This window comes from Neurospora hispaniola, assembly GCF_033458365.1.
Source record: "Neurospora hispaniola strain FGSC 10403 chromosome Unknown B0T23scaffold_1, whole genome shotgun sequence".
Lineage (NCBI taxonomy): Eukaryota > Fungi > Ascomycota > Sordariomycetes > Sordariales > Sordariaceae > Neurospora > Neurospora hispaniola.
In genome coordinates, this window is record NW_026944406.1 from 4,676,132 (window position 1) to 4,689,321 (window position 13,190).

General features: G+C 52.4%; 5 protein-coding genes across 5 annotated transcripts; 2 read left to right on the forward strand and 3 right to left on the reverse strand.

Moving 5' to 3' along the window:
- Positions 1–1,943: 1,943 nt before the first annotated feature.
- On the reverse strand, positions 1,944–3,252 carry B0T23DRAFT_29450 (uncharacterized protein). The gene has a single exon (XM_062834283.1). The coding sequence runs from the start codon at positions 3,051–3,053 to the stop codon at positions 2,070–2,072; it is 984 nt and encodes a 327-aa protein (XP_062697548.1). The 5' UTR covers positions 3,054–3,252; the 3' UTR covers positions 1,944–2,069.
- A 2,080-nt stretch (positions 3,253–5,332) lies between these two features.
- B0T23DRAFT_29496 (uncharacterized protein) lies at positions 5,333–7,005 on the forward strand. The gene is made up of 3 exons (XM_062834284.1): positions 5,333–5,501; positions 5,557–5,719; positions 5,785–7,005. Exons 1-3 carry the CDS (start codon positions 5,475–5,477, stop codon positions 6,846–6,848), a joined length of 1,254 nt encoding a protein of 417 aa, XP_062697549.1. The 5' UTR covers positions 5,333–5,474; the 3' UTR covers positions 6,849–7,005.
- Positions 7,006–7,161: 156 nt separating this feature from the next.
- B0T23DRAFT_307029 (thioredoxin-like protein) lies at positions 7,162–7,923 on the reverse strand (the record flags this gene model as incomplete). The annotated part of the gene is made up of 2 exons (XM_062834408.1): positions 7,162–7,622; positions 7,704–7,923. The coding sequence occupies 2 exons, from the start codon at positions 7,921–7,923 to the stop codon at positions 7,162–7,164; spliced, it is 681 nt and encodes a 226-aa protein (XP_062697550.1).
- Positions 7,924–9,096: 1,173 nt separating this feature from the next.
- On the forward strand, positions 9,097–11,079 carry B0T23DRAFT_435225 (FAD dependent oxidoreductase; the record flags this gene model as incomplete). Its single annotated transcript, XM_062840525.1, has 3 exons — positions 9,097–9,531; positions 9,596–10,582; positions 10,727–11,079. The coding sequence occupies exons 1-3, from the start codon at positions 9,459–9,461 to the stop codon at positions 11,077–11,079; spliced, it is 1,413 nt and encodes a 470-aa protein (XP_062697551.1). The 5' UTR covers positions 9,097–9,458.
- A 319-nt stretch (positions 11,080–11,398) lies between these two features.
- Positions 11,399–11,848, reverse strand: B0T23DRAFT_306779 (uncharacterized protein; the record flags this gene model as incomplete). The annotated part of the gene is made up of 1 exon (XM_062834397.1): positions 11,399–11,848. One exon carries the CDS (start codon positions 11,846–11,848, stop codon positions 11,399–11,401), a length of 450 nt encoding a protein of 149 aa, XP_062697552.1.
- Positions 11,849–13,190: the final 1,342 nt, after the last annotated feature.

The following is a 13,190-nucleotide window of genomic DNA, read 5'->3' on the forward strand; positions in this document are numbered from 1 at the left end:
CCAACCCGCGAGGCTGGAAACTCGCTCGCTGTAGCCCAGACTCTGCCCCATGGAAGTTTTCCAAATTTTCGCCAGAACAAAACCCACAAGCACGACTCTTTACGCGGCGACTAGTCGGAGTGGCCGTGGCATCGCTCTTTGTCTATGGTGGTCGACAAAGGGATTGCGCGGCGCTAGTAGATGATGAAGTTTTGTTCACGCGACATATCTGTGCTGTGAGTCAGTTTGCTGTCGTGTCGACTTTCTGTGTTCGTTGCCGGTCGTCATTGGGGTCTTTTATGTGTCATTTGTGACAGGCTTGCAAGGCTAGCCTCCTGGACACGCTGTCACGGCGTTTTCGAATACGGTCGCCGTGCGTAATAGGGGATGCCGACGACAACAACCGTTCAGTCATCCGATCGATGATCGCCGACCTAGGAACAAGTTGACTGACCTGGGAATGAAATAGGGGTATTGAAATCGAGAGTGTCGTGCCTTTTCGGCCCTCGAACATGGCCCTGATATACCCGTTTTGACGGGTATCAAATCACCTGTAGCGATGCCGACAGTACATGTGAGTAGCAGGTAGAGGTGAGTAGTGAGGTTCTCGGTAGCAGCAACTGTAATAAAGATGGGTACTTGCCATATACGTACCTATCGCTTGTTTTCAAATCGAAACCGTCATCTCATGAATTCTGACCAAGTTGTCATTACAACTTTTGACGGGTGTAAGTCGGTGAAGTACTGGTACTTACCACGCGCATACTACAGTACCCATTCACGGGAGCCACAAACTATGACAAGAAGTTGGACTGGAACAGAGCCGACTGCAGGACCTAGGCCGTCAGGTCGTACCTTCAGATTGGCGGTTGGAGGGTATGTAAGAAGGAGCTACAGAGAGCAGGTTGGAAAGAGCGAACAGTCGAAAGAGTTCTTCTTTCTATAAACGACACACTATTGTATGTATTGGAAGGAGCGAAATATTCGCGTGTTGCACATCTCCGTTCCAAACATTGAATCTCCTTTGCGAAGTTTCTCTTTCGTAGTTCTCTCCTCAGGTTTCCTAGGTACTTTCAAACATAAAGCCACCACCTCATTCCTTTCTCCGGGGCACCTATATGTACACATCTTACATGCCCCGGGGAGTTTAGTGCAAAATCGATGTTCGATATAGGAAACATGAGAGGTACGGTGAGCGGGTGACTGGGCAAGGGTTGGGTAGATACTTCCACATCAAGTTCATATGTGGTGGCAGTTTTCGGTGGGTAAGAGCGCAACTTCTATGCGTCCAGAATTTCAGAAATTGATGCATGACGACGGGACCAAGGTCCATAGGATCCAATAAGGCAGTCTGTCTGCTCGTGTGTCGTCAAAATGCTTTTCGGAATCCTGGCTGAGTCCTGAAGACAGTGGGTCTATATCAAGGGAGACCCAAGAAAGGAAAGTAGTGGATGGAACAAAAAGGAGGTTGATTGAATCGTCAACTGCACTTCCAGTTATACATGGCCATCAAGCTCCGTAGAGAACAGAACATTAACTCACTGGATCTTTTCCATCGAGAAGCCTGGAACTGACACCTCTTCTCTCTCTCTCTCTCTCTCTCTCTCTCTCCCCCCCCCCCCCCCCCCCCCCCCTTTCTTTTTTTATTTTCTCCTTTTCCTATTCTTTCCTTTCAATGTACATATATATATATACTTAGGCGTGGGGTGGCCCATGGTCTGGAAAGACCTACAAGTATCGAGCTTGAAAAGTGTAGCGTAGGGAGACCTTCAAAGAAGGTGGAAGGCAAACAGAAGCGACCGTTGACTGTCAAGCTAGATAGGCTGCGTTGTGAATAAATGACATTGTGCTGTCTCTCTAAACTTGATAATAGTTGTTTGTAAGTCAGCCGTTTTGTGTATTATTACTTGCGTGATTGTGCATACAGCAGTTGTCCCTCTTAACCCTTTCCGCCATTGACCACGACACGAATGCATCAGTTAGATCATTGAGACGTAAAAGCCCTGCTGCCTTTTACTTTCGTAGCCCTCCTCTTCCAGGGCCGCTCAGTGCCATCGCCTTCTCCTGTCTTCCATCTGCCCACCTCTCGGCTATAGAGAGTTCTCAATATCCATAACCTCCTTGATTCCCTCCTCAATGGTGGCCACCCGGGCTTTTTCCAGCCTCTTGAGCGGCCGCCTCGGGTACCCGCCATATCCAAAGTAGCTCTGAATAGCCTGCTTGGTGCCGGCAATGGCAGCCTTGGTCAAGTACCAGTCGCCCTTTGCAAGAGTCTTCTGAAGCGCAATCGCTTCATCAATCTTGCCCTCCACATACAAGTTCCACACCTTGACGCACACCTTGGGCATCACGTTGGCTCCTCCGGCAATGATACCGCTGCCGCCGCTGGCCAAGGTCTGGACAGTGAAGTCGCACATTCCACCGAATGCCATGTAGCCAGATCCCTCTGCCCAGGGAGTCTTGGCATCAGTTGCCTGTGCCACTCGTGTGAGCTTGCCGGTGTTTCCGCAGGTGAACTTGGTGCCCACAATGTTGGGATGCGCGGCGAGCTTGATCAGCAGGTCCGAATCCATGTCGATACCAGCAACAGCCCCGGGATAGTTATACAGAACGAGCGGCAGAGGGCTCTCGTCAGCCACGGCGATGAAGTAGTCGTGAATTGCTTGCTCGTCCATGAGGAAACGGAAGTATGAGGGAGGGAGGAGTAGCACGTAATCGCCGCCAGCTTCCTGGGCGATTCTGCACAACTCAATTGTTCCTCTAACACTGCCCTCCGTTGCGCCAACGATAATGGGTGTGTCCTTGAAACCAGCCTCGTCCAACGCTTCCCTGGTGGCACGGGTTACCGTTGCCTTTTCCTCTCGTGTACAGTGAATAGCCTCTCCATTGGAGCCCATGGTTACCAGACCAGCAAGTCCATCCTTGACCAAACGTGCAGCATGTTTCTTGATGGTAGGAATGTCGAGGTCTTCAGTCTCAGCATCGAAGAAGGTCATGGTCGGGGCGTAGATGCCGCATGGAAGAGGTCTTCTCGGGGCCTGCTGGCCGTTCGTGGCACCACTGGACACAGTCATGATGGATGTGTATATGGGCAAAATGATATGTGCTAACTCAAAGTGGTTGAAGCTTGAGGCTTTGGACAGGCGTGATGCACGGAAGTAGCGGCAGAGGAATCAGAAGAAAAAGGAGGCAATGGGCAGAAGGAGTAGGCGTAAGCAAGTGAGGGAACGCCGTTTACTTATCCGAGAAAGAAAGGTTCACGGTAACATACAGTCCAGCATTGCCCGACTCGGTACCCCAACTGTGGGGTGTCATGGCGTGTCGTGGAAGCAAAATGTTCAGAAACCAGGAGCAGTTCGCTCGGACATTGGTCCGAGGCGGCCAACCAAAGGCACCAGCCAACGCGGTTCCTGTTGGATGAAGACGAAAGTCGGTAAAAACAGAGGGCAAGGCAAATAGACAGCGGCTAAGTGATGAAGCGGACCATTAGATGGACCCGGATTTGGGGGGATGATGGAGGAGATGTTATGGAGGGGTTTACCCCAAGGACATTGACAGCCGGACGGGGGGACTGGGGATTATGGGGAACAAATCGCGCATTCACCTCATGTTTGTCCAAAACGCCGCCTTGACTTGGTTTAGTATGGCGGCGAGCGGGAAAAGGATGGGGTTAATGGGGAATGGCGGCGGCTTATCCGGCGGTGGTGGAAGTTGAGGATGCCGGGTCATTGGGCCTCGCCAAGAGATATATCCAGAAACTTTTGAAGTGATATTCTCGTAGACCGCTGAAGTCCAAAAACACTTGTTTTGAAATGTCTTTTGTAAGTTCAGGATACTGGGAGTGAAGGGCTTGGAGTGACCTCGTCAACTTGATACCCAGCGATATGGTCTGGAGATCTGCGGACATAAGTGCATAAAATGCCAACTTCGCATGCGATCTGTTGGTTAACGGCTTGCCACCAATACATGTGTTCGCTCCTGGTGGTCAATAAGATGTTTTGCACACCAAGATGTCTCCCGCTGCCTAGGGAGTTTGCTGAGCTGATGTCGTCTCGCCAAATACCGTGCCTTGCAGGTGAGATGGTGTGAGTGTGGCTGTTTGACTCTGGCATCATGGCTCTATCACGGGCTGAATGGTCACCACTGTCGTGCTTCTTGGTAACACATCTCTACCTACTTTGAAGTGTATCTAGACACTACACTAGCTCTGAGCTATGTATCTGATGGCGCCGAGAACGTCAAGTGAAGGCTCACATGTGCCAAGTAGCCTGGGAAGGCCTGCTTGCTAGTCGCGTTCTGGTGTCGTCGACCACGAAACGGAACAAATATTTCCTCCAATGAAGATGGCCTCATAAAAGTTGACGGCAAGGATGATGAAGCACACCCCCACCATCAGATTGTGGAGTATCTCCAACCAGGCAAGAAAAGAGGCTGACTCGGTGAGAATGGGCAGTTTTTGGAAAATGCAGTGCGGTCCTGTCCGAGGAGTAGGAGGGCACTCAGTTTAGCCTGAAAGCATGGAAGGTCGAGAGGTGTAGGTAATTCGATGACCAAAATGTGGAAGGGAGGAAGTGGAAAGATGGAATGTCAAACATGACGATGCTGGTTTGGATGAACTGGGGGGTGAATTGCGGGGAAAAAGCAGCCCCAAAAGTTGGCGTGGGGGAAGGAGCGGGTCGGCCAGGGGTGCTGGGGGGTTGCACCCCACCTTCAGTTCTGTCCACAAAATTCGCACACCCTCCCCATCCCCTCACGAGCCAGGACCCCGCCAATGAAAGCTTCCCCGCGTTCGAAGTCCGTACCGCCACCATGACAGCTTTTTTTTTTTTTTTTTTTTTTTTTTTTTTTTTTTTTTCCATGAAGCCTCGCTGCAAGCCGCCAAAGCCATGAAATTGTCTACAAGTAAAGCCCCCGGCATCTTGTGAAAATACACGGGACAAATCAAGCAACTACAAGTTTGCCTCCACGGAATGAAGCTGGCAATAGTGAAAGTTCAAGGACATCGAATATGGATCCAAAGATCGCGAGGCCATCAAGGTACACAACCCGTTCGCGGGACCCGATCGGCAGAATCCATCCCATGTGTAGACCGCGTATTGAGCAATTCCTTCTATTCGCTCCAATGATATCAATTCTTCCGAGGAGCACTAAAGTATGGACATCAGTTTCCCGAAGAGCCAAGTTCGAGATGACTTGGATGGCTATATACATCGTAGTGGAAGACCATCCTTGACGGTCAGTTGTTCAGAAACTCAACAAACGGCCCGAAGTGTATCAGGTTGAAAGTCGTGTCACGATAATTATTCCGGCCACGAGAAACGCAGTTGCTCTGTCTGCAGTGTCTATCCAACCCCGGCTAAGCTCTTCCCGTTGAGCTCCATCTATATACAAACGAGCGTCCAGCAAACAGCTTCTCCTTGGAGAGACAAAAACTGACTGCCATCCCTTCCTGTGAACCCCGTTCTCTTCCAATTGTCACTGTCAAATCGCCCAACATGGCCTCTCCCCTCAATGTGTTGATGGTAAGTTCGCCGTATCCAGATCCTGACTGGCACAATCACTGTCTTACTTGGTTAGGTTGGTACTGGTGAGTACACCACCGGCTTTGTCGGCGGCGGCGCCTCTGGCTCGGACAAGAAGGTTGGTGTTGTTGGACTGTCAATGTTCGATCTTCGTCGGCGAGGCAAGGTCGGCAAGCTCGGCATGGTTGGCGTCAATGGCACAAAGTTCCCAGCAATTCGTGAGTCCCCACTGAGGCAGGAAGTACGGATCCAATATACATACTGACCATTGCCAAACCTCCAGGGGAGCATCTCAACAAGAACATTACCCAAGTCTACAACAACCTCGACACCTCGTTTGAGTCCTTCCCTGCCGACAATGCCAAAGACCCGGACTCCTACAAGGCCGCCATCGACGCCCTCCAGCCCGGTGACGCCATCACCATCTTCACCCCCGACACCACCCACTACCCCATCGCCCTGTACGCCATTGAGCGCAAGATCCATGTCATGATCACCAAGCCAGCCGTCAAGGAGCTTGCGCACCACATCGCCCTCCTCGAGGCCGCCGAGAAGCATGGCGTGTACGTCTACATTGAGCACCACAAGCGCTTCGACCCAGCCTACGCGGACGCCAAGCACCGGGCCAAGAAGCTGGGCGACTTCAACTACTTCTATAGCTACATGTCGCAACCGAAAAGCCAGCTGCAGACGTTCGCCGCCTGGGCCGGCATCGACTCGGACATCTCGTACTACCTAAACAGCCACCACGTCGACATTTGCGACTCGATGGTGTCCCAGCTGGGGTACGTGCCCGTCAAAGTGTCGGCTTCGGCCTCCACCGGCGTCGCCGTCAGCCTAGGGTGTCACGAGAAGACCGAGGACACCATCAGCCTGCTTGTGCACTGGCAGAAGGAAGACGACCCAACCAAGCACGCCACGGGCGTGTACACGGCCTCGTGGACGGCGCCCCAGAAGGCCGGCGTGCACTCTAATCAGTACTTCCACTACCTGGCGCAGGGCGGCGAGATCCGCATCGACCAGGCCAAGCGCGGGTACGACATCGCGGAGGACTCGGCCGGCCAGTTGATGTGGTACAACCCGTTTTATATGAAGTATGCGCCCGACGAGGATGGCAACTTTGCTGGGCAGTCTGGGTATGGATATGTGTCGATAGAAAAGTTTGTCGATGGGTGTCGTGCTGTAAATGCGGGTACGTTGACACCCAAGGATTTGGATGCCAAGGGACTGCCGACGCTGAGGAATACCATTGCTACTACGGCTATCTTGGAGGCGGGGAGAAGGAGTATAGATGAGAAGAGGGAAGTGAAAATTGAGAAGAAGGATGGGCAATGGAGGCTTGTTTGATGATACTTAGTTGTCGGCTATTAGTTTTGGTCTTTTTTGCCTCAATTTGACAAAACCAGTGTTGTGCATTGACATCCACATAACTGGTCATCAAATCTTGCCCATCGCATTCATAACAGATAATCAAACACATGTGGCTTGGGGTATAAAACTTGCATTTCCAGTATCCCAGACAATCTTATGCCAGGACAGCATCACACCTTCATGCACTCATCCATCCCATACTTGGAGGTTAGCAAGCCCCATCCCTACAATCCTTGGGCGACTTGGCCACCTTCCATCCGTCTCAAACCTTCACAGACAGGACAGGAGTTTACTCGCCCAACTCCTTGAGAATAGCCTCCTTCAGACTCTCAGGCTTCGTAGTGCTCGCCCACCGTCCCTTGACCTTTCCGTCCTTTCCAATCAAGAACTTTTCAAAGTTCCACTTGATTCTCTTCAATCCCATCAGGCCAGGCTTCTCATTCTTCATCCACTCATAGAGGGGATCAGCATTATCGCCGTTGACCTCCACCTTCTTCATGATTGGGAAGGAAACGCCATAGTTAAGCTGGCAGAACGACTGGATCTCCTCCTCGGTGCCCGGCTCCTGTCCGCCGAACTGGTTGCAAGGGAAAGCGAGGATCTCAAAATCGTCCGGGTACTTCTCCTTGATCTCCTTGTAGACCTTTTCCAGGCCGGCGTATTGAGGCGTAAAACCGCATTTGGAGGCGACGTTGACGATCAGGACTACTTTGCCTTGGTAGGTGGCGAGGGGGAGTTCGGAGCCCTTCTCTGTGGGTTGGTTAGTATGGGTGGTGGTGATGATGATGATGTGGTGGTGAGGGACCAAGATAGAGAGGGGCGAGGGCTTACTGTCAAGAGGCTTGAAGTCGTAGATAGTAGTGGCAGAAGACATGTTGAGTGTGGCTGTTGCGAAGCGTCTGGAAATAGCTGGCTGGCAACGGAATGCTGGATTGGAAACTGGCAGTCGAGGCTGTTGTTGAGGTAGAATCGGTGATGGTTTCAAATGACGAGTGGTGAGTGAGGTGCGAGCAAGTGTAGCTACTGAGCGATGATGGTAGCGGGGTATCATATGGTATGTATGTGCAAGCAAGGACAAAGATCAAAGGAGTCGAGAATGACACGATGAGAGGCGAAAGGTGGTCTTGATATTTGAGTGGGCACTGGCGGCGAGAATTCCGTCCGACGTTTGAAAAGGCCCTAGCTCGCTCGGAGAGAACAAGGATCGTGAGGTGAGACAGGCACACTACACTACACTACACAGTCCGATGCTGGTTAGTTTGTTACCTCGGTACACTAGAGGTAGGTAGGTACTTCTGGCAGTGTACACTAGACGAAATCTATCTCAAATAGAGTCCCAAAGCTCACAAAATGAGACAAGTCAAAATGGCTGAGTACGAATTATAAAGGCATTGGCAGGAATTAACATGACGTATTGATAATCGAAATGGCGTTTCCCAAGTAGTATCACGCGTTACTTAGCTATGAAAACGCATAGGAAAGTTGAAACGAGGTCTCAAGCTAACAAACAAAAACCAGCACTGGACTGACATACCTACCCCCGGCGCGGGTCTGGGAGTTCCCGAGCAGCGTGGTTCCGACGGAGTTATTCCCGCGTGGGGTCATTGGCTACAGCGGTCCCCTTCTTGGTGGTTCCATTCCATCACGGCAGTGGCACATGTCCGGTTGAACTTCACCTCAGCATCATGCCCGTCGAGTTTTCAATCCCGTCTTCATGTTTCATCCAGTGTTTGCAGTTTATGGTTCAGACAAACAACTGTTCGTATCTCAACTCTCTGCACCATATCAGTCTTCAGTTTGTTACGGCCGATTCATGGTGATAGGTACTCGGCACCCTGGCTTGGTGTTGTGATATACTGCGATAATTACTAAGCAGTAAGCCCGGTACCTCGGCAGGGACCGTGATGTGTTCAGGGAACCCCAACCGAGCGTCAAAGTCCGCGTCGGCGTTGACATGCGCCGCCTATTTTCCGATCGCTGACGACTGCCCCGCTACGCAGAAACGCTCTGAAGATCGGGAGGGAACTCTTCAAACTCTTCATATGAATGAACTCCAGCCACGGTGAAAAGGCACCCGAACGGTCCTGTCACGCCACATGGATTCGAGAATTCTACAACCCTCATTTTTCTCGGTTGCCCGGCAAGCCTGTGGGTACACCAACATGAACGAACCACCAGTGATGGCGGGGAACACAGAGCCTTGGCTTTGACATCATCATTGCATTAGTGGGTGATTATGTATTTGCATCTGTCTTTGCGAACCCAAAAAACACAATTTCAACAACACTCGAACGATGATTCGTGAAGCTTCAACAAAGAATGGTAGCAGAGGAAACATCAAGACATGGGTCTAGTGCGGGGCATTGAATGTCTCTCTAAAAATCAACATTCCGGCACAGAAAGGAAACCGCAGCAATGAAAGCGTGGGGGACCTAACGGGTAGCTCGTGGGTGGGATGGGGTGGGCCGTTGATAGCCACCCCAGTTGGAGTTGACGTCGTTCAAACCTGGAAAACATGATTTCCTCACTTGCAGAACGAAGCATCAACACATACATTCAACACTGGCGTCGAAGCTTCCAAAGTTGATGAACCTTTCGCTTTGTAACCAGCTCGTCATCATGGCTGCCCAGCAACAAAAGAGAAACATTGTCATTGTCGGTAGGTTCAGGGATTATTTCCATTCCCCGCATACGACAGCTCTCAACTAACACAACATCACCAGGTGGCGGCATCATCGGTTGCACAACCGCCTACTTCCTCACCCGCCATCCCAAGTTCGACCCGGCCCAGCACACCATCACTCTTCTCGAGGCCAGCTCCATCGCCGCGGGCGCGTCTGGAAAAGCCGGCGGTCTCCTCGCCCTTTGGGCTTATCCCGAATGTCTCGTTCCCCTCTCCTACCGCCTGCACCGGGAACTCGCCGATGAGCACAACGGTGCCGAGCGCTGGGGTTACCGGCAGGTCGGCTGCGGAACCATCGGTGCGGTCGTCAAGAATGCCGACCTTAAGGCTCGCGGCCAGGGAACATCAGCCTCGACGACATCCGACTTGAAGGAGCCTAACGGTACCACAGCAGCAGCCCCCAACGCCCACCTCCCCATCCAGGCCGAAGATGAAAGAACCTCTAAAGATTGGGAAAAACTCCCCAAGCAAGACGTAGCCGCGACCTCCCTCCTCTCCAAATCCGTCCTGCCCCCGGATCTCGACTGGGTTGACGCCTCGCTCGTGCGCTCATGGGATGTCATGGGCCGACGCGGGGAGACCGAGACCGCGCAAGCACACCCCTTCCACTTTACCAACGCCATGGCGGATCTAGCCGCCGCCAAGGGCGTGGACATTCGGTTGGGCGCCAAGGTGACCAACATCACTTCTTCTTCTTCTTCAGCCCCTAACGGCAGGGTAGACACAGTCGAGTACCAGGACCGCAACAACAACGACGAAATCAAATCCATTACGGGAGTAACAGACGTGATCCTGACCGCCGGCCCTTGGACGGGTAAAATCTTGCCTCGGTCCAAGATCGAAGGGTTGCGCGCCCACAGCGTGGTGTACGAGGCGGAAGTGAGTCCGTACGCGGTGTTTACGGATATTGAGCTGCCGAGCGACTGGACGCCGGAGCATCGGCGGGCAAAGGGGCAAAAGAGGAAGCATAGGGGACATGTGGATCCGGAGATTTATGCGAGGCCATTTGGGGAGGTTTACGCTTGTGGTATGTGAATGGTCTTCTTTCTTTCTTTCTTTCTTTCTTTCCTTGGTCTCATTTTTCCTCCTCTCGTTTCTCATTTCATTCCATTCCCTGGCAACAAGTCTGTACGACTTGACATGGGTATGACTAACAAATCAAAATGAACAGGCGAACCAGACAAAACCATTCCTCTCCCCGAAACAGCAGACCAAGTTCGATGCGACGAAGACCAATGCAACGACCTGATCTCCTACATCGCTACCGTCAGCCCGATTCTTGCGTCTGCCCCCGTCAAGGCCAAGCAGGCTTGCTACCTTCCTCAGCATGTCCGGTTCGGAGAGGAGAGGGGTCCGCTTATAGGCCAAACTTCTACGCCTGGCTTGTGGATTGCGGCCGGACATACGTGCTGGGGGATCCAGAACGGACCAGCCACCGGCTTGTTGATGTCTGAACTGATTTTCGATGGACAGACCAAGAGTGCGGACATTGACAAGCTGGATCCCAAGAAGTTCAAGGTTTAAAGGCTTCAAAGGACTTATGGGGGTGGAGTGTCACTTATGGCAAGGTAACGAGCGGAGTGGTGATGCGAGCATTAGACATGAAGTAATGGACGCGGCTTACAACAGTACCATATATACTAAGGCAATGTTTCCCTGTTCTCAAATTTGCTAAGCGTATCCTAATGATGTTCAGGAGCGGCGAGCATACATGACAATAACCCCCTACTCGTTCCTCGTCATCCTCATTCTCCTGGTTTATACAGTCATAATCATACATTATCCACCACAATCCTTCCTCGTCGCCCGTCTGCCACTACTAGTAACCTAGGTCACCACCCACTTAGCCCTGCCAATGGAACCGGCTTTGTCTCAGCATGGTTATCAACCCAATGGGCAGCGCCGCCTTATCAACGACCGTCAGTCCACCAAACATGTCCACTACCTCCCGATGGAACAGTTGCACCACCCACTTGTCGTAGCTGCTCATGTCCCTCCAATCATCCTCGTCCTCCAGCGCCGCCTTGATATCGCCCTTGAGCTCTACGTTCTTCGTTGTCGGCTCCATCAATAGGTTTTGGTAAAGCGCCTTCAGCCGCGGCGACGTCAGCTCCCTGTAACGTGTGAACTCCTCATAACTCATGAAAGGCTCTCCCTCAAGGTCCTTAAATGAGTCTTCTCTGGTCGAACCACCAGCCGTCTTGTTCACAGCGCGCTCCATCTCGTAGGTCTCAAACCTCTCCTTCGCTCTCCGGTACGCACGCTCTTCCTCCTCTTCGTAGTCGGCCAGCATCTCCTCGGGCGTCTTTTCCAGGTCATCGCGAATCAGGAAGAGCGAGACGAACGGATTGCGCAGACCGAGACCGCCCATTGAAGTGGGGAAAAATAGGTATCCATCCGGGATGGATGAGATGCCGAAGCGTGAGGCGATCGTATCCTTGACGTAGGCGCCCACCCCGCCGGCGTGGTTAGGGAACAGCTTCTGCTGGATCCGCGCAAACATGGCAAGCATGCTGTCAACATGGGCACGGCCACTGCAGGCGGCGGGGCGGCCAAAAAAGTTGGTGAAAAAGCGGTCGCCGTAGATGTTCCAGGCTTGCACCCAGTCAAATACTGATTGGCAAGCACCCAGCTGGCGGCGGAGTTCGTCGATATGCTCGTCGACCTTCGACTCGTCGATTTCGAAGTGACCCGCTGAGGCGTTAAGCTTAAGTAAACCCCAGGTAACAGGGCCGGTCGGAAGGTTGTGGCTGGTTTTGGTAGTCTCCTCCTCCTTGGTTGACTCCAAGCCCACCTTCTTGTTCTTGGGATGAATAGTCGCTGATCCGGTCTTCTCCTCATTGAGGCTCAGTCCCATGACCTCGCTGAACTCCGTCACTACCTTCCATGCCTTGGAGCACTTCTCTGTGGTACCCCAAAGCCACATGTCGTCGTGAAGCCGGTAGAGAGGCGTTCCATCGGCCTTCTGGTTGACCGCAAAGTCCAGGCAAAACAGCAGGGACTCGCCCACGACATCGGAGATTGTGCTGCTTATCGGGGTGCCACGCTTGCGGATGCCAAAGGGAGTGTCAGGGTTCGGGTCCCCTTTGAACCGAAGAGGAGCCTCTAGCACACGCCTGAAGAAGTCAAGCCACTCTTCGTTGAAGCCAAAGAACTCCATCACGGCGAAGATGCTCGAGTGCGGCAGTCCAGGACCAAACCATTGAAAATCAGACCGAAGCACGGTTAGTTCGTTACCCATGTGCGTCTGGACGAGAATGTCGGCTTCAAGCCGGTGCATGAGACCCTGTACCACTTTCAGAGGCGAGTCTCGTGTGTCCTCTTCGCTGTCCGCGTCTGATGAATCATACCCGCCGCGGACCTCCGACATCGATGCGGGGAGATGATCCAGCAGAATCTTGTCATGGAAATAATCCTCGCGCTTATGGGCGATGCTATCGGCCTTGAAGAGGGGTTTCTTTTCGTCCAGAAAAAACTGTCGACGTCTCGCATCCTGCTTCGACATGGGTCTCGTGTCATCCTTCCACACACCTCTGGTTTTGATGAATCTCTCGAAGTGTTGTCGAACCAATACTGCCCATTGGCGGAAAATGTACTCGAGGAGCAGCGAATGCAGCAGGTCCTCGTCTAGGAAG